This window comes from Maniola hyperantus, chromosome 4, assembly GCF_902806685.2.
Source record: "Maniola hyperantus chromosome 4, iAphHyp1.2, whole genome shotgun sequence".
In the NCBI taxonomy this organism is placed as follows: Eukaryota; Metazoa; Arthropoda; class Insecta; order Lepidoptera; family Nymphalidae; genus Maniola; species Maniola hyperantus.
Window position 1 is genome coordinate 8,093,884 of NC_048539.1, and position 20,967 is coordinate 8,114,850.

Below are 20,967 nucleotides of genomic sequence, written 5' to 3' on the forward strand. Positions count from 1 at the left end.
CACTTTTTCACCCTAAGGGATGATTTATGCCAACACGTGGCGTGCCACGTACGAGGCACGGATTCAAAACATCACGAACATTTTATATGAAGCAGTTTATGCTTCACGGCGCCGTGTCCGTGCACGGCTGTGGTGCACGGACCCCACACGACATGGTGAAGATCAGCTCTAAATCGACCCTGCCGCAAAGGCGTGATTAGAATGCTTTACTGTGGCTACTAATTTTTTTTCAGTAAATTATTGTCATTATGATAGCATGTGTTACTTCTAGATAAAGTGAATGAGTGGTGAAAGTGAAAGAATGATTAAAATCGGTTCGGGAGTTTCGAGTTCATCGATAACAAACAAACTATACGATACTAAAATAAAATAATTTTTTTGTTTCCACTTTTTATTATGTATATTAAGTTATACAATCTTCTTAACACACAAGACAAAAATATTATACAATACATAATATTAAAAATAAAATAACTAAACTGGAATTTCTATCTCATTTATGCACTAATAATAATATAAATGTAAAACACAAGTGATTTATACTTATTTCCTAAGACTGCCCTCTAACATAGAAAGGAAGTGTGACACAAACTAGATTTTGCTAAACATAAATACAGAAAATGTAAACATTCGATCGTGTAAAGATTGACATTTTATTGTAATATAGATCTATAATAATGCTTAAAGTTACATAAAACTAAATTGTGGATTTCTCTGATCTTACCTATGTAATGTCATAAGCTTTCTATAGTAAATCTATCTGTAACATGTCAATATGTTATTAACATTATTTTTGTCAAAAATTGTGCCTTTTTGACAGATATGCTACATGCTAGGTTATCGACAGGTTAGATAGATTAAATACAGGAACTCGACGTAAATAAATTTGACTTTTTAGTCCAATATTAGCGTTATTGTTTACTATTATAATAAAATAGCATTAGTGTAAATGATAAAGTGTAATTAGATTATGCGTCATCACCAAGGTCGCAGCGAGTTGGTGCTGCTTTTTCTTTTTTGGTAGATTCTTTTCCTGCATCTGCAAACAAGGAAATTTACGTATTGACACTTATTTTATTTTTTATAATGTTTTATTATCTATAAAGTAAAACTAACATAAAATAGGTTAGTTTCTGTTGAAATTTCTCGAAATCCAACTCTATTCCATGATCTATCTATCTATCTATCAAGTGAAACTAACCTATTTTATTAAAGTTTTTGTTGAAATTTCTCAAAATCCATTCTAGCTCTACATTCTGCGAGGTCACATTATAAAGAGAATCCACATGCAAAGTCTTTAAGTTTCTAGATTTAGCGGTTTGACTTTTACGATAATAATCAATCCATTGATTTGCATCCCGGAGAAAGACAAGTTGAGGGCATAATCTAGTCACAACTAAAAATGAAACATATATATTACCTGATAGTTGTTTACCTCCATCACTCATTAATGTAGATTTAACTGTACTTGCATCTGTTGCTGTAGGAAGTTTTATACCTTGCTTTAATACCATCGTACCATCCTGCAAGTACATTAAAGTAATTTTAAATCACGTTTTAATTTTAAGGTCATGTTCAGGATAATATGTCAATCTGAACTGAGCCCTATATGTAATAACTAGCTTATGCCAGCGACTTCGTCCGCGAGGACTATACAAATTTCAAACTCCTATAAGGGGGTTACCCTTTAGGGGATGGATTTTCAAAAATCCTTTCTTAGCAGATGCCTACGTCATAATAGCTATCTGCATGCCAAATTTCAGCTCGATCCGTCCAGTGGTTTCAGCTGTGCGTTGATAGATCAGCCAGTTAATTAGTCCTTGACGTTAAAAGTTGAAATAAAAGTAACAAATTTATACTGAAAAGTGATTCGGAAAAATATCCGACAGGATTTAGGAAAATTTATATGTGGCAGCAAACATGGATGCGGGAAGGGCGTTGGTGACAATAGTAGGATCTTTTATACTGGACTAGCTTATGCTCGCGACTTCGTCCGCGTGGACTACACAAATTTCAAACCCCTATTTCACGCCTTTAGGGGTTTAATTTTCAAAAACCCTTTCTTAGTGGATGCCTACGTCATAATAGCTATTGCATGCCAAATTTCAGCCCGATCCGTCCAGTAGTTTGAGCTGTGCGTTGATAGATCAGTCAGCCAGTCAGTCAGTCAGTCAGTCACCCTTTCCTTTTATATATTTAGATAGGTCTGATTCGCAAACTATAATAAGAACAATGTTAGTAAGAGTTATGCACCTTCATTTCGACAAGACCTTTCTTAGCCATCGCTTCCACTTCAGCCTTGGTCATGACTATTTTCTGCACCTTCACAACTTTCTTTCCTATTTGCATTTCGCAGAGCTCCCCAGTGGCCATCGCTGGAAACATGCGTAAAATTGAAATTTCTAACAGCCCACGATTTCAGCGCCGCATGGTGGTATATAAAAATAACAATGGGCAAAATGGTCCTCATTGCGGCCGCTTCTGAAACTGATTTACATTTGATAGGCAATATTAATTATGAACAAAAGTTGTTACAAACATAATTATCTGTCTTACTTATTGAAGAAGTTGTACCGTATCGAAAGGAAATCTTCTCTATATATAAAAATGAATCGCTGAATGTGTTGCTCATCGCAAATCTCGAGAACAGCGGAACCGATTTCGCTAATTCTTTTTTTATAATATTCCTTGAAGTACGAGGATGGTTCTTACGGAGAAAAAAATTTAAAGTATTAAAAAAAGTTAAACAATCGACTTTTAGGCGGTACGAAGTTCATCGGGTCAGCTAGTAGTTCATATAAGTAAGTACCGGTACTGTGTGTAACAAGTATGTAAGTAACTTTAATCATATCTCATTTTAATGACTCACTGATAAGCTACACTTTGAAGCCTTGTAACTTTTTTCCTCTATAATTAGTAAAAATCATCATAATATTTTAAAAAATAATATTTCTTAAGTATGCTATGAGGACCAAGGCACGGTAATGTAATCTATGCAGTACGCGCCTCGATCTCGCGGTGCGCTCGCGGTGCAGCCAGTCGGGACTGTGCCGCAGTGACGAACGGTAGGTGTTTTGTTTTTTTAATAACCGCGCGATTTTTTCACTAAAAATAAGGTCAAGTACATATTTAAACACAAAGTAGGCAAATGAAAAGTACATATTTAAACACAAAGTAAGCAAATGTAATTAAAATGCCGGAGGCGGGCAGCCCTATCGCATGTTTACGTACCGCGCTGCTGTAGGTATTTATTTAAAAAGATATGGCCGAGTTACAATACTGTATAGATAACATTACCATGACCAAGGTCCTTATGTTTTGTCTAAAAACCTGCTATGAGGTGATGGCCTACTTCTTCTTGAGGAAAATAGTTACACACATATAAACACAACTCATTCTATCGCGTAAACTCTTAATTTTTATTCCTCTCTCATCAGTACCCATATTATAAATGCGAAAGTGTGTTTGTTTTTTGCTTTGTTAGTTTGTCCATCAATCACGTCGCAACGGAGCAACGGATAGACGTGATTTTTTGCATGGATATGTTAAAGACCTGGAGAGTGACATAGGCTACTTTTTATCCCGGAAAATCAAAGAGTTGCTACGGGATTTTTAAAAAACCTAATTCCACGCGGACGAAGTCGCGGGCGTCAGCTAGTAAAAAATAAGAGTTACGCCAGTGCCGTCGATGGGGCGCGCCGCAGTAGGTATATTTCTCGAATCGAGCCCGGTCCATTTCGGCGTGGCTGATCAAAATCAGGTGTATTTTACACCGGCGAAGTAGTAAAAATGTACATATAAGCCTGTCAGTATGGAATGGAAGTAGCCTAACTCATGCAGCTAACAATATTACATAACTTACGTCTAGAATTGACTGGCAGGGGCATCGCTTTTACTCCTGGCGGTAATGCTCTGACTGGTACCTGTAAAACAAACCAAAAATTTAAGTTTTATCGACTCTTCTTAATGTATAGTAAATACCATACTTATCCTTTGAAATTCAACGTCTTTAAAATGTTTAATTAAATTAAATTAAAATTAAAGTCAATTAAATTAAATAAAATTACTTTTTTCAATGTTTGTCCTGTAGGGGAGACTAATACATCCGTAGGAATATTTGTCGGTTCTGGAGTCTTGCTTACACTCTGAAATAATAATGTTGTGTGAAATAGAATTAAAAACATAACGTGTTCGATCTAACAACAAATTGTAAATTCAAAATCAATATATTATATTTCATGTAGAACACAACGATTCTACCTGATCAGTGTCCGTCACACTTGCTTGATCGGGACTAGCTTGGTCTTCCTTTACTGAAACTGATGTGTTTGATTCTTGCGCAGATTCCTCTAAGTCTTCTTTCTTTACTTTTACAGGCCTATATAAAAGAAGGACATTTGAAAATACGATAATAGATACTAAGATGCAGCATAATAACTATAGTACGCAACTGGTCGAGATGGCGATCGGGGTATGAGACGGGGGGACGCCCCGCACACTCGCACGTCAATCGCGCTATCCCGCACCGGATTAGCACGGCGGCTGTGCGGGTGTGCGGGGCGTCCCCACCCCGATTGCCATCTCAACCTGTCGCGTACTATAGATCTCGTTATCTTGTCGCATTTACAGATTTGAAAACATAGATGGGGTCGGTAATAGACAAGGGGACACTTTAGGAATAGTTTTAATGTTTCAAATAGTGTTATGACAAGATATAAAAATATATCAAAATCGACATCAATACTCATCAAAAGAAGTCCTGCCCCCCACTTGTGTAAGAATAACCATTTCATGGCTATCGTAATCGTCAAGAAATTCTGCCATTTGATTAGTTGATTCGCTGTTTACATTTTTTCACAGCCAATCAAAGGGCAGAATTCTTGACGATTGCGATAGCCATGAAATGGTTATTCTTACACAATTGGGGGGCTGAGCCCTTGGATCTAGAAAGCTGAAATTTTGTACAGTCTCTCTTTATAATGTGTAGACAAGGAATTCTTTGAAATTCCCACGGGATAGGGAATAAAGAAGATTCATATTTCCGCAATGACCTAGAATCATAAAATTTGGCAAGAAGCAAGGTAACAACACAAGTAAACGGAAAGTCAGATTTTTACAATTTTTTAGTTTTATCACATTTTTTTACGATTACCTACAAACTTTTATAAATGTGCAGTGCAGCTGCACCATACACCTAAGTAATGAAATACACACATTCTTCACAAGCTGTGGAACCCTCAGTGAGCGAATACAACATAGCCAGTTTTTATTAATTTAATGTTACTTACACTTCTTTGTTTTCTTTTCGCGGGCGGCCACGTTTTCGTGGAGGGTTGACAGGTGTCGCAGCGGGCGGTGTCTTAACAACTGGAACAACTTTCGCCGGCTGAGCAGGGCGACGTCCTCTGCGACTCTAAACCCCAAACTTTCTATAGTCGACGCATTTTAAAATGAGTCGTCGAGTTATCTGTTTCGCTCGCACTTACAGGTCGTAGGTAAGTGCGAGCTAAACAGACAGATAACTTTTATCCCGACAGTTGGCGCATAAGTGAACCGGCCATAGATGTAGATCTGTGGAACCACTGCTCGATTGCGGTAGAATGATATTAGGTACGCACAAATTCAGCCAATCACAACAATTGAGATTGTAATAATGATTGATGCAGGTTATACGAAATCGACCTACTGTCTATTCTGAGCTGCCAAATGCCATAATTAAAAAAAATTGACATGTAAACTTATGATCCCTCCTTAAAGAAACTATGAAGATGACAGCTTGCATTGGCCGGACCTTGTGACTTCGGCTTTGTACACGAAGCCTCAGGCTTTACGGTGTTTACCTCAGTGCTTCTATCCGGTTCACGATAGTCCTCATCGTCTTCCGTGGTCTCATCGTCGTCAGAAGCATCGACCTGTATCCTGTCGCGTATCATCTTCGCGTAGTCCTTGATCTTGGACGGTCTCGTGGAGCGACGGACGACTCCTTCGTCTGTACTGTTTCGCTCAGTTGCTGATCCGTTTTTGATTATACTCTACAAAATCAATGCATATTAAAAGAAAAACCCTGCATGACTCATCCAGCCCATAACCCTGGAACTGGCAAGTTGCATTTTTGCACAGAGGTTCCCTTTATAATGCAGAATATTTCGAAATTCCTACGGGATAAGGAATGAAGAGAAAAGAGGATTTAAATTTTCGTCGTAAGATAGCTAAAAAATTATGAAACTAATAGTTTTGGAGCCCTGAAATCTGAAAAATAAAATACCAATGCCTTTTAATAAGAGATCATCTAAATTGCTATCAAATACACATAAGTAGTATCTACCTCTTTAACTAAAATTTTATGGAGGATCCAACCAACCTTTGGTGTTTCCTTTCCTTTATCTTTTTCTGTATTTTTCTCTTTTTCTGTGTTCTTCTCTTTTTCTGTGTTCTTCTCTTTTTCTGTGTTATTCTCTTTTTCTGTGTTTTTTTCTTTTATATCTTTTTCATTGATATCCTTATCTTTTTCCTCCTTAGAATTACCATTATTATTTTTAACCTCCTTGGTTTCTTTTGGTTCTTTATTCTCTTTGGTTACAGTACGTTTCTCGGGCTGCTTCTTCTCTACAGGGAGAGGTTTGTTAACAATTGGTTTCCTTTCCTCGGCGCTTCTGTGAAAATTAATATATGAATGTATAGTCCGCGACAGGTTGAGATAGCAATCGGAGCGGGGGGATGCCCCGCACACCATCCACACTGGGTTAGCGCGGGGACTGAGCAGGTGTGTGGGGCGTTCCCTCCCCGAATGCCATTTCAACCTGTCGCGTACTATAGATACACATAGTGGGTTCATTTTTCTAATAGTATTTTTATCGCATACTAGCGACTTGCCCCGGCTTCGCACGTGTGTTCAGAACAAATTTACACAAAACAAATTCATTCAAATTTTGTTCATAAATACAAATTTATGAACAAAACAATATTATAAAACTATACATATATAAACCTTGAATCAATAATAATCAATCATCATGAATAAATTATTATTATTATTCGAATTATCATTATTGATTTTAAGATTCTATTAAATTGGACATTCTATTTGTTGTTCTGTTGTTGTGTGATTAGTGGCTATTCTGTTGTACATAATCTCTGAACTAAATTGACAGGTCTAATTCTAGTGCTATCCTTTTCCGCAGGAAGCACTATGAAAGAGATAGCAGTTCATTTTGTGATTTAAAAGAGATAGTTTACAACAGAATTACCCATGTTATCAGTACCCATATTATTATAAATGCGAAAGTGTGTTTCTTTGCTGGTTTATTGGTTTGTCCTTCAATCACGCCGCAACGGATAACCGTGATTTTTTGCATGTGTATAGTTAAAGACCTGGAGAGTGACATAGGCTAGTATGTGTATATTAGTTTGACTGACCTTAATTTAGGCGTAGAAGTTTGGAACTGTGGCCGTTTAGTTTTTAATGTTTCTAGGACTTTGTTAGAGGAGGCTTTACTGGTTTCCGTGTTCCGCGTGTTGGTCTGAAAGAAATTCATAAGAAAATTGGTTGAGTGTATGGCATTACCATAAAAATCATTTGTTTACTAACGCAAAGCCCATAAACATTAATTTCATATGATATATCGTGGGATATCATTCATATGATACCCCACTTGATATAGTTATCTTACTTAGAAAATTGAAAATACTAATTATTAGTTTATGACCACAATTTAATTTTTTTTGTGTGATGCAACCCTAAATTCACGGTTTTCAGATTTTTCCCCAAATGTCAGCTATAAGATCTACCTACCTGCCAAATTTCATGATTCTAGGTCAACGGGAAGTACCCTGTAGGTTTCTTGACAGACGAACAGACAGACAGACAGACAGACAGACAGACAGACAGACAGACAGACAGACAGACAGACAGACAACAAAGTGATCCTATAAGGGTTCCGTTTTTCCTTTTGAGGTACGGAACCCTAAAAAGCATAATATTTCTTACTCTCTTAAGATCTTGCAGTTCCTTTTCTAGTAAGCGCAGAGACTTGTCACTCGCACCACTGCTGTTACCGCTCTCCACTTTCCGGTCTGGTTTAAGTTTTTTTATGACAACTGAAAATGAATTTACAATACATTTGCTCGTAAAAAGGCTCTTACTTCACCGCTATCAAAACTATACTTTTACCACCCTTGGGCAATAAAAACATTGCCGGAGAATTACTAAGCCGTACGGGAATATTTATATTTGAACTAGCTGATGCCCGCGACTTCGTTCGCGTGGAATTAGGTTTTTTAAAAATCCCGTGGGAACTCTTTGATTTTCCGGGATAAAAAGTAGCCTATGTCACTCTCCAGGTCTTATACACTTGCAAAAAATCACGTCAATCCATTGCACCGATGCGAAGTGATTGAAGGATAAACCAACAAACAAATACACTTTCGCATTTATAATAAGGGTACCGACTAGTGCGGGAATATAATGGCCACCACGCGAAACTGTTGTACAGAGCCGTCATTTTTATCGAGGGTTTTTTATAGTGTCAAGTATTTATTACAATACTAGATGATGCATGTGACTTCGTCCGCGTGGGGTTTCTTAAAATCCCGTGGGAACTCTTTAATTTTCCGGGATAAAAAGTAGCCTATGTCCTTCCCCGGGATATAAGTTAACTCTGTACCAAATTTCATCAAAATCGGTTAGGCCGTGAAAAGCTAGCAGACAGACAGACAGACACACTTTCGCATTTATAATATTAGTATGGATCTAAATATCACATAAACAATTTCTAAAGTTCTATGACTTAATGGGAATAAATTTTATTGTACACTTTAGAAAAAATAAGTCTTTTAAAATCATTTTTGAGAATACAGCATTACCTGCATCACTTGCATCTGGAGATTGAGGCACCTTGCGTTTTATTTCCTCAGCTTTTCGCAGTATGTTTGATGTCTGGGAACATTAAAATAATGTTATTACAATAATTTTGACGACCACCTTGGTACAATAGTACAAGGTAAAGTAAATGTTACAGTAGCCGGCATGAAATATTGTACATCGGTCTTAAGAAAGAGATTTCGGCTTTGAGTGTTGTCTCTGTCACTCATGCCTATGTTACGTTTTGTCGGTCTCGACAAACGACGAGAGAAGGTCGATGCACAATATTCCTTGCAGTGTAATGTACCTGATTATCAATGGTTTTGCTGACAATCTTGATATTATCCGTCGTCGACGTGGTGACGACAGGTTTTTGCGGCGTCTTTTCTGGCGTCGCCGGTTTCACTGTTGCGTCCTTCGTCAGTACTGCGAGTGTGTCCACTGTTTGTAGTTCCGTGTATGTGATTTCGCTCTCGCTCTCTGTAAGACGAGTAATAATTAGAGCCTCAATAGCTCAACAGGCAAGGAGTGGACTGAAAACCGAAAAAGGTCGACGGTTCAAACCCCGCCCGTTGCACTATTGTCGTACCTACTCCTAGCACAAGCTTGACGCTTAGTTGGAGAGGAAAGGGGAATATTAGTCGTTTAAAGTGGCTAATATTTTTTTTTTTTAAAGTCATAAAATTTTCTTATTATTCTTCGTATTTTTCTTACATTCATCACATTGGTTAAATGTGGTAGTAAATAACATTTTATACTTTGCGTCTAATATTAAATATTTTTGGTTTTAAAACTCCAGTGAGAACTCTCTCATTTTCCGGGATAAAAGTAGCCTGTGCCAAATTTCATCAAAACCGGTTAAACTGTTGGGCCGTGAAAAGTTAGCAGACAGACAGACAGAGTTAGCAGACAGACAGACAGACACTTTCGCATTTATAATATTAAGTACTAGCTGATGCCCGCAACTTCGTCCGCGTGAAATTAGGTTTTTAAAAATTCCGTGGGAACTCATCAATTTTCCGGGATGAAAAGTAGCCTATGTCCTTCCCCGGGATATAAGCTAACTCTGTACCAAATTTCATGAAAATCGGTTGAACGGTTGGGCCGTGAAAAGCTAGCAGACAGACAGACACACTTTCGCATTTATAATATTAGTATGGATGGATGATGCCCGCAATTTCGTCGGCGTGGATTTACGTTTTTGAAAAATCCCATTGAAACTCTTTGATTGGCATCCGTGTTTCCTGCCACATATAACTTAAATACCTTCAAAGCAAAAGTGAATACGCAAGCGTGCTCCAACCTAGACCTCATCATTGCCTTTTATTAGGCATGATTTTAGTCAAGCGCAATAAGCCTATCGTATAATTTAAAAAAGTTTTTAAAAATCCAATTTGATTTTCCAGGATAAAACGTAGCCTTCATCCAACTCTGTGATGCAATCTGTATGTACTGAGCAATAATTTAGAGTATAAAATAAATAATAAATAAAACGTTTATTTTTCAATCATATAGTTACACACATACATGGGTTTGATCTTGAACAATTAGTGCTTAATATTATGAATGTTACAAGATCAAGAACTGGCTATCCTAGCTAGATTTTTAGATCTGTGTTAAGGATAAATAATGTTTAGTTTTTTTTTGTGGCACAAATAAGAAGTATATAATAATAATCCCCTATCAAGAAATCAAGTCACGTTTTTTTCATGTTTAAACTAACCTTCAGAGTTCGTGTTATCAATTTTCTCCTCCATATCTTCTTTGTCATTTACCTAAAATAAAATAAAAAAACATTTTTCACAAGTGGTCAGAATCATAATAGCTTTTCTCCAAATTATAATTTATTGTGTAAACTTACGAGGTAATTATCAGGTTTCTTTATTTCGATTATCATGTCATCGCCATCTTCTTTTACTGTAAAGATGAATCAAGTTGTAATAAGCATATCACTTGTCATTGTAACTGATGCAAAATTAGTATGGATACATTATTCATAATACCCGCGTAATGTTATAAGTAAAGACGCGCGCGAAACGCGAATTGGACCCGTTAAGGCCTATTTGCACAAGGACAGTTAAACCACAGTTCACGATAGTTAGGGAACTTGTAACAAAACGTCGAGGCTTCGACGTCACTGGCAGGCGTCAAATGTTCCTACGTTTGACGCTTACTTATGCATTGCCAAATTTTCTATTATTTCACGTCATAGTCTAATATTTGACACATCGGCGAATCAGGATTAAACCCAGAGTTCCCTAACTCTAGTACACTCTGGTTAAACTGAAATTTTGTAATACTATCACTTTTTGGCAGGAGAATAATGCGGTTGCCAAAAAGTGCAAAAAATTATAAAAGTGCGAGTCAGACTCGCGCACTGAGGGTTCCGTACTAAAATCGTATTTTATCGACATTTTGCACTATTAATCAAAAATTATTATGCCCAAAAATAAATAAAAACTGTTTTAGAATGTACAAGTAAAGCCCTTTCATATGATTGGTTCCATTGGTTTCATTTGGTATACTAATCGTACTTTGAAAGTTGAAAATAGCAATATTTGTTCATCAACACATTTAAATTTTTTTCTTGTGATGTGACAGACAGACAGACAACAAAGTGATCCTATAAGGGTTCAGTTTTTCTTTTTGAGGTACGGATCCCTAAAAATAACTAATTTAGTTATAAGACGTATCCTTGAGTGGGCTAAAATTATACCATTTTATGGTTAGTGATGTCCACTTCACTGTAGAGTTAATTAGAACTAAAAAAAAACGAACTGAAAATATTAATTATTTGTTCAAGAACACATTTTTTGTGATGTAACCACAAATTCACGGTTTTCGGATTTTTTCCCTTAAGTGTGCTATAAAACCTACCTACGTGCCAAATTTCACGATTCTATGTCAACGGGAAGTACCCTATAGGTTTCTTGACAGACTCGACAGACAGACAACGAAGTGATCCTATAAGGGTTCCTTTTTCCTTTTGAGGTACGGAACCCTAAAAACAAAAGTAGAAGGGAAAAAGAATATCTAGAATGTTGCCGGAGTTTCTACCCACTTATGGGCGCACAACACAGACCAATAAAGAACCTTGTGGCATATTACTCACTAACATTGCCCCGGGCATTTTGGATAATGTCCGTAAAGTAAAAATTACCATTTATTCCAATATCGTCATCATCGTCTTCTACCTCCATTTCCATCGATGACTCATCATTCATTTCCTGTTGCAAAAAGATTGTTCTCATTAAAACATTTAGGCATTTTAGTAACAAGTTTTAAGTAAATTTTTCATCTCACTAGCACTGAAAGGCTTTTTTATCTTAGCGTTTAAAATACCGTGAGTGATTTCCATTATAACTTAACTAAACTCACAAACGCGGCGCGTGCGCGAACTGACTCCCTTGGGTTCGAAACTAGTCGGGCTAACGTCGACTAAACACGTGAGTACAGCCGGGACAGATATTATTTATAACTAGCTGATGCCCGCGACTTCGTACGCGCGGAATTAGATTTTTTTTAAATCCCGTGGGAACTCTTTGATTTTCCGGGATAAAAAGTAGCCTATGTCACTCTCCAGGTCTTTATCTATACCCATGCAAAAAACCACGTCAATCCTTTGCACCGTTGCGACGTGATTGAAGGACAAACCATCAAACAAACACACTTTCGCATTTATATAAGGGTACGGATGGCTTTTTTATCATTCGAAATCTACGTGGAAAAGTCATTTTGACCGCTAGCGTGGAAAAGACATTCGAAATTCGAACGTGACGAACTATGGACTATGGATGGCGTACCTAACTTTTTTCTTTTGTTTTGGTTTGTTTTTCTAGCTGTAGTGAGATGAAAAGTTCTAAGATTCGCACGGCTGCAAAATTATTTGCGCTCGTGAATTCAAAGAGTTCCTCGCTACGCTCAGGATTCTATTTTAACCTTAGAATCTTTCGCTTGCTCGGAATTCAATACAAACACTCGCGCCAAATAATAACTTTGCGGCCTTGCATAACAAACAACTATTATTCTTTACTTACATGATGAACTTCGTCTTCGTGTACCGCCATCACATGGTTATCCAGCTTTTCTTGTGACGTGAAAATTAGCTCACAATAGTCGCACATAAATTCTACACCTACAAAAAAATACAATGTTTGGTCAAGGTGTTAAGTACTGAAAATAATAATAGATATAAGTCCCACAAATTGCTATTGCGCTGGAACCGTGTCTCATTAAGATCGAAATGACGTCATTTTTACGTCAGCCGAAATACAAATATACCATCAGCTCGATACTTCAGTCTAGCGCTGACTTCACTAAAATGGCGGCCACGCTCCATTAGCAATTTGCGGGACTTATACTCTAAGATTCCGCTATACAATGACCTCTACACATCTAATAACCAGGTGAAAGATATTTACAGTTTGGCTACGTTTTCAAAACGTGACTTGATGTGAGCAGTGACAGGATACCAAATCCCTGAACTTTTCCTGACAGAGTGGACATATGAGGTTTTGTGTAGTATGTATTGACTAGCTTATGCTCGCGACTTTGTCCACGGGGACTACACAAATTTCAAACCCCTATTTCACCCCCTTAGCCTGCCTACGTCATAATAGCTATCTGCATGCCAAATTTCAGTCCGATCCGTCTAGTAGTTTGAGCTGTGCGTTGATAGATCAGTCAGTCAGTCACCTTTTCCTGTTATATATTTAGATGCAACACACCATAGGATCTTGTGAGTCCCACGCAATATCTGTGCACTGCCTACAAATTCTCTCAAAAAGAGTGAACATTCAAGCGATGGTTTTAAATTCACATGCAAACTGTGGAACCAACTCCCATCGGCGGTGTTCCCACCAGATTACAACATGGGGTTATTCAAGGGGCGGACTGCAAATGTTCATGGGCGGCGGTAATCACTTAACATCAGGTGACCCGCCTGCTCGTTTGCTCGCTATCTCTACTAAAAAAAAAACATACCATTAACATGTGACTTGATGTGTGCAGTGACAGCTTCCACGTCCTCAAACTTCTCCTGACAGAGTGGACATATGAGGTTCTGGGTTGCATGTATCGCAGAGTGGTATATGAGGTCGTCTTGCGCGTCGAACACGTCCTCGCATTGGTCACAGCGATACTGCTCCTGTCCAGTTGTACTGGAGCCAGAACGAGCCTGGTCGCCATGTTTTATACGGATATGTCTGTGAAAGATAGCTTTCACGTTGATTTGTGTGACGAAGTGTTGAAATGTGACTTGGTAGTTGGTAGTGCTTAAAAAAAAGAAAGGTACGCACGGCAGGAAATGTGCGGATGTGCGCCCCCCCCCCCCCCCCTCTCTTACCACGATTGCCATCTCAACCTATCGCGTACTTTACAGACATGCGCTCCAAATTACAACCTAAAACTTCTAATTGCTTTGTAAATCATTTGAATTTTGTAGTCACAATCCTAAAAAATTTACATAAAAAACATCTCACCTAGTATAATGATGAGATTTAGTGAAGCTCTTCCCACAGTACTTGCAAGGGTAGGGCCGTTCGCCAACGTGCGTTCTCACATGACGCGCCAATTTAGTTATCGACCCAAAACCTGGAAACACGTTCTTATCAGTTAACAAATTTTGTTACAACCACAGTACCAACTCACGAGTTATGGGGTAAAAGCACGGAAATGGACTTATACAAGTATGCTGGAAGAGGTGTACCAATAAAAAATTTGTCATTTTTTATTCCGATTCGAAGCCACGCCCCACCGAGCGTACCGGGAATTAAAATTGTCACTTTGTGTCATATGGTCTTCGTGTTGACAGAAGTCTCATCACTAACTTTTGGTTCCAAGTACGCTCACTGCTGCTATCAGCGCAATAATGGCTAAAATCAAGTTGTATTAATAGGTCTACAATCGCAGATCCAGCGTACTTGTATTAGCAGAGGTCAGTGGGTAAAAGGTACTGTGAATATTTTGTGTGTTAGTAAATTGCGCATGTTCATAGCTCATTTGTCTTAGGGGACGGGGAACCGTGTGGACTCACGCTCCGGGCAGTATTCGCAGCACAGTGTAGCTTCTTTGTTGTGAATCACATCTAAATGTCTTTGCAGTGCTGATTTTTCGTGAAATCTGAAAATTTAAAGAATTTTTTATAACTAACTCACTGTTAATTATCCCTCACTATTTTTTAATTATTATCATAAAAGTACAGGAAAAGTTCTTCTATGTGTTTACTTTAATTTGACAATGAGGCCGATTCTCTTGTACACAATCTCTAAACTAAACTAAATTAACAGGTCTAAATCTAGTGCCATCCTTTTCCGCAAGCAACATTATGAAAGGGATAGCAATATATTTAGACGTGTCATTTTAGTTTAGTTTAGAGATTGTGTACAAGAGAATCGGCCTCAATGGTACTGATTCTGAGCACACCTAAATTTTTAACCGACTTCCACTAGGAGGTGGTTCTCAATTCAGCCCTTTTTTTTAATGTATGATGACCGATTTTTTCGAGGTTTCTGGACCGATTTGCAAAATTTTTTTTTATTCAACAGAGGATGTTTCGTTGGTGGTCCCATAAACAATTCTGGATCCAACTCCTCAATCCTGATGCTGCAGGGTTATTGCCCGCCTAAGCTATCAAGATTCAGGAAGTGTTCATAGTGAATTAATGTTGTAGGTACCAAGCAACGACTTTATGCTTGAACTCCAAGTCCCAACTCCTCAACCTTGATGATGTAGGGTACCGTACAGCACACACATTTGATAAAAAAAATAACATAGTGACGCTCACTTTTTATCACACTGCGTACATTGGTGCTTTTGGACGCGGACATGCTTCTTTTGATGTGCATTCAACTGTTCAATAGATAGGAATGTGGCGGGGCAGTTCAGACACATCAGTTGCGGTAAATCAGGGTGTATCATCTGAAATATAACAAGCTTAAAGACTAATATGTGCGTTTTAACAAATTAAATATCACTGCGTTAACGGTGAAGAAAATCGTCGTGAGGAAATCTGCATGTCAGTTTTCTATATTCAAAGGTGTGTGAAGACCAAGCTTCCTCGTGCTCAGGGTTCCTTCCTCATATCCAACCGTTGTATCTTGGAACTCATATATACCGTCATGTTTCCTATAGCTTCTGAGGTTAACACTTTGTTAGCGTGATTCAGGCTTCAAAGTGAGTTATTGAAGATACCCGTGGTACAATTTAGAGAGATCGTAGTAAGTTGCTTTTCGTCTTAAGGTCGGAGCGCGTGATTGCCGTATTATCGTTTCGTATGTATGTGTGAATGTTGTGACAGTGGTTAGGACGTCCGCCTTCTAATCGGAGGTCTGGGGGTTCGATCCGGGGCGCGCACCTCTAACTTTTGGAGTTACGTGCGTTTAAGTAATTAAATATCACTTGCTTTAACGGTGAAGGAAAACATCGTTAGGTAACCTGCACGCCTGAGAGTTCCCTATAATGTTCTCAAAGGTGTGTGAAGTCTACCAATCCGCACATGGCCAGCGTGGTGGCCAAACCCTTCTCACTCTGAGAGGAGACCCGTAAGCTGGCGATGGGTTGATCATGATGATGATGATGTATGTGTGTGAGAAGCGTAATCTTCTGTCAACATGTGGCGACCGCCACAGCACTTAAAAGTTTTTTAGATATAGGACGGCAGTTTTAGTTTCCATGTTACTCACCTTCTCGTGGCGCTTGAGTAAAATCAGTCGTTTGAACTTTTTGCCACAGGCAATACACTGGAATGGCATATCAGATTGGTGTCGCACCTGATGCACTGCCAAATCATACTTTGTGTAAAATTTACTGAAAAAAGAAACACCAATATATATAGGTACAATTATTTAGAAATCTGAGTCAGGCTGGCACACTGAGGGTTCCGTACTACAGTCGTATTTTTTCGACATTTTGCACGATAATTCAAAAACTATGATGCATAAAAAGAAATAAAAATCTGTTTTAGAATGCACAAGTAAAGCCCTTTCATATGATACCCCACTTGATATAGTTATCTTACTTCGAATATTGTAAATACTAATTATTAGTTCATGACCACAATTTAATTTTTTTGTGTGATCAAACCCTAAATTCACGGTTTTCAGATTTTTCCCCTAAAGCCTGCTATAAGACCCACCTACCTGCCAAATTTCATGAGTCTAGGCCAACGGGAAGTACCCTGTAGGTTTCTTGACAGACAGACAGACAGACAACAAAGTGATCCTATAAGGGTTTCGTTTTTCCTTTTGAGGTACGGAACCCTAAAAAAATACAATTAATTATTCGTATAACTTACGCATCACACTGGTCACAAGCAACATCCCTGGTCCTGTGTTTCTGTATCTTGTGCAAGTCGAGCAGTTGCTCCAACGGATAGGTGCAGTCACACTCATCGCACGCATAGCAGCCCTCTGCTATGGGCTTTTCTTCCTTAATTTCCTCAATAATTGGAGTATCTGAACAAAATCCATATCCATATCCATACTATTATAAATGCGAAAGTTTATGCTAGATCCATTCAACCAATTTTGATAAAATTTGGTAGACTAAGCTTACATCCCAGGGACAGACAGGCTACTTTTTATCCCAGAAAATCAAATAGCTTGCTACTAATTGACATCACTATCGTGGATTAATTGTATAGATTACTAGACTATGCCCGCGACTTCGTCTGCATGGATTTAGGTGTTTAATTTTCCAGGACAAAAAGTAGCCTATGTCCCTCCCCGGGATGCAAACTATCTCTGTACCACATTTCACCAAAATCTGTTAAACCGATGCGCCGTAAAAAGGTAACAGACGAAGATTTGTATTTACTATAGACTAGTTGATGCTAGCAACTTCGTACACGTGGATTAAGGTTTCTAAAAATCCCGTGGAAACTTTGATTTTCCGGGATAAAAAGTAGCATATGTCACTCTTCAGGTCTTAAACTACACCCATGCAAAAACTCACGTCGACCCGTTACTCCGTTGCGACGTGATTGAAGGACAAACCAACAAACAAACACACTTTCGCATTTATAATATGGGTAGTGATGACAGGTATTTAAAATGGATGACAGTTCTTCACCTTCATTGTTTTCTCACTTAGCAAGTAAAGTTAAAATTTAAAATGAAAACATGCTAATCGGGAACAGGCCTGGCAGTTTAACCAGACTGAAAACTTGATTAGGTATTCATAATTGCAGCATTGCACTGTACTAGGAAAATAAATTGCTTGGTGATAAGATGTTGGCTGAAGTCTCCTAGTAGACTGAATCACAGGAAGGTTACAATGGTTAGATAGGTAGGTATACTGGTAAGAAATAGTCAAAAATAATGATAAATAAGCTTCTAGAATTATGTAGCAGATACTGGCTACTTAAAATTTTCGAAAGAAAGAAAACAAACATCGATTTTGATTACCTTATGGCATGCAAAGTAGGTAGCTTACTTACTGCACAAAAAATATTAACATGCATTTAAACATTTTTAATTTTTACTAAATTGATAAATGTCATTAACTCTGTTGTAAACAATCTTTAAACTAAACTAAAATAATAGGTCTTAATGCTTTGCTACCCCTTTCATAATGCTTGCTGTGGATAAGGATAGCACTAGAGTTAGAACTCTCAATTTAGTAGGTATAGAGATTGTTTGTAACAGAATTAGCCATTATGAAGATTCAAATTAGACTTTTAATGCTTAGTGAGTGCATTGAGCAAAGCTCGGAAATATAAGTTGAAATTACGTAATATTGTGGACTAAAACGTAAAACAGACAGAGGCGGCGGGCGGACGCCCCGCAACCCCGCACTGAGGTGCGGGCACCCGAGCTGTGCGGGTGTGCGGAGCGTACCCACCCCAATTGCTATCTCGACCTGTCGCGTACTGTAGATTGTCTCTATAATTTGAATCTCTTTAAAATAATATATTGAATAATAAAATTATTGAGACCAATTCTGTTGTACACAATCTCTAAATCAATCTAATGCAATCCTTTTCTACAGAGAACATTATGAAAAGGATAGCAATATATTTAGATTTGACATTTTAGTTTGGATGGTGTACAAATGAATAAGCCACAAATTCTATGTAGGTACCTACGTAACAAAATAAAGAAATAAAAATAAAAAGGACATAGCTATGAACACACGCACCTGAATACATTAGGAATGCAAATTAATAATAATAAAATATATGCAGTGCACACAAAATTACCTTTACCCCTTGAATTCTCTTTAGCTTTGGTATCTTTGCTTGTTACTACTTTGACACAAGCTTTTGAATCTTCATCATCTCCAATCTAAAATGTATTAATGTTATTATCGTACATATATAGGTACTAGCTTATTCTCGTGACTTCGTCCGCGTGGACCACACAAATTACAAACCCCTGTTTACTTCTTTAGGGATTGAATCTTCCATATCCTTTCTTAGCGGATGTCCATGTCATAATAGCTACCTGCATGCCAAATTTCAGCCTGATCTGTCCAGTAGTTTGAGCTGTGCCTTGATAGATCAGTCAGTCAGTCAGTAAATTTGTGTAGTCTACGCAGTATTAGTCATGGGCATAAGCTAGTTAATTGTATTTTTGTTGGTTGGTCAGAATATTACTTAAATAATTATTATGTTGAGTTGATATCTAATAGTGTTCTCATATTATGACTAAAAAATAAGCGACCATGATACAATCTTTTTAATTTGGTTGTGTCTAATTAATAATCAGATTTTTGTCTAAGTAATGCACTTTTTAGTAATAATCTTAAATGGGTGGGTGTGGACCCAGCTGTCTTAAATATTATGCAGCCATTTCAAAAAACTACTACTATTAGACACAAATTACTTCTTACTGTATCAATAGGTAAAGGACCACGGAGATTGTTTAGCAAAGAATACAAATGGAAGCTGACCTTGACATTGTAAACATTTCCATCTTCTTCATCAGTGTCAGAAATATCATGAGATGTAACTTGAATAGTTGCTCCGCCTTCAACCACTGTTTTAACTGATTCTGACTCAGTTATGTGACGGAATATCTGGAACAGATTTTCATTTTTGGTAAGTAGATTCTTTTGATGATTCAGAAGCTCTTGAAAATGTCCATTTATATTTTTTTTTTAAATCTATTTTACAAGCCATACATTAAAGTTTAATACCCATAATGTCAAAAGTGTGAGTGCATAATACAACATACACATTATGTTCTTACATGTATTACTGGCTGAACTCTTTGTATACTTAGCTCATAATTTATAATGTATGTGATAATCATATTAGATGTAATAGGTACACAAAAAGTAAATAAATTAGGTACTTTAGTAAGAGAAGAAGGCCAGTTGACTGTTCCCAACGCTGCACCATTTTGTACATACTGCAGGATAGATTCATCAGCCTGGCGGACTATGTGCTTAAAATCATAGAATATATTCATGAAGTACTTGCATCTGTCACATATATAAGTGGGCTTTTTATCTGATGGGAGCACCTGGAAAATAAAAATTATGCCACCTAAATATCGTTAACATTTTGTTAATCGCTAGGTGGCGCTAACATGTTGTAACTTGTAAATGTCATCAAAATGGGCTTGATCAATAGAGTGGACAGTTTTATTTATTAAATTTTTTAAATGCACTTTATTTTTGTTTAAAAGTAAGGAATCACAACGATAGGTTGCAGAACGTGAATATTGAATAAATAGGTGGCGTCCATTCTGCACTGTACTGTCAACATTCATTCGCAAAATATAAAATCACATTTATTAAGAAAAGAAAGAACTTATATAAATACCTCAATTGATACGCTTGTTAAAATTTTTAATGGAAGAGTAACTAAGTTTCTTGGTTTGCTTTTCTCATACAAACTTCCTAAAGGCCTGTTTTGCGTGAGGCAAAAGCGACATATTTTCACAAAACTTATAGTCTCTCTTCTGTTTTCCATTTTTATGATTTAGCCGAAACAATAAAAATAACACTGCACTGCACTTAGATATAAATGTTTTCCTTATTTATCTACATAACCTCATACTAACTACTATCGGAAAGCGAAACAGTGATCGGCGACATTAGCGCCACCATGAAAATGTTTTCTGTCTGTAGGACGCGCCCGACGCGCGACGCGACGTCACGCC

At 37.6% G+C, this 20,967-nt stretch overlaps 1 protein-coding gene across 6 annotated transcripts; it reads right to left on the reverse strand.

The window, feature by feature from the left end:
* Positions 1–381: 381 nt before the first annotated feature.
* On the reverse strand, positions 382–20,901 carry LOC117982008 (zinc finger protein pita-like). 6 transcript variants are annotated; one of them, XM_069498260.1, is made up of 27 exons: positions 20,628–20,901; positions 20,155–20,325; positions 19,751–19,876; positions 19,065–19,143; positions 17,154–17,313; positions 16,543–16,666; positions 15,645–15,778; positions 14,895–14,980; positions 14,341–14,452; positions 13,844–14,064; positions 12,898–12,995; positions 12,021–12,087; positions 10,722–10,777; positions 10,584–10,635; positions 9,168–9,340; positions 8,863–8,935; positions 7,988–8,097; positions 7,417–7,520; positions 6,362–6,653; positions 5,841–6,032; positions 5,289–5,413; positions 4,261–4,378; positions 4,068–4,145; positions 3,863–3,923; positions 2,254–2,375; positions 1,421–1,523; positions 382–1,039 (listed from the first exon to the last, which is right to left on the reverse strand). In XM_069498260.1, the coding sequence occupies exons 1-27, from the start codon at positions 20,775–20,777 to the stop codon at positions 969–971; spliced, it is 3,258 nt and encodes a 1,085-aa protein (XP_069354361.1). In that variant the 5' UTR covers positions 20,778–20,901; the 3' UTR covers positions 382–968. The 6 variants fall into 6 exon arrangements, with proteins under 6 accessions (XP_069354361.1, XP_069354363.1, XP_069354362.1 ...); XM_069498262.1 differs by having other exon boundaries at positions 382–1,033; positions 1,436–1,523; positions 19,059–19,143; XM_069498261.1 differs by having other exon boundaries at positions 382–1,033; positions 19,059–19,143.
* Positions 20,902–20,967: the final 66 nt, after the last annotated feature.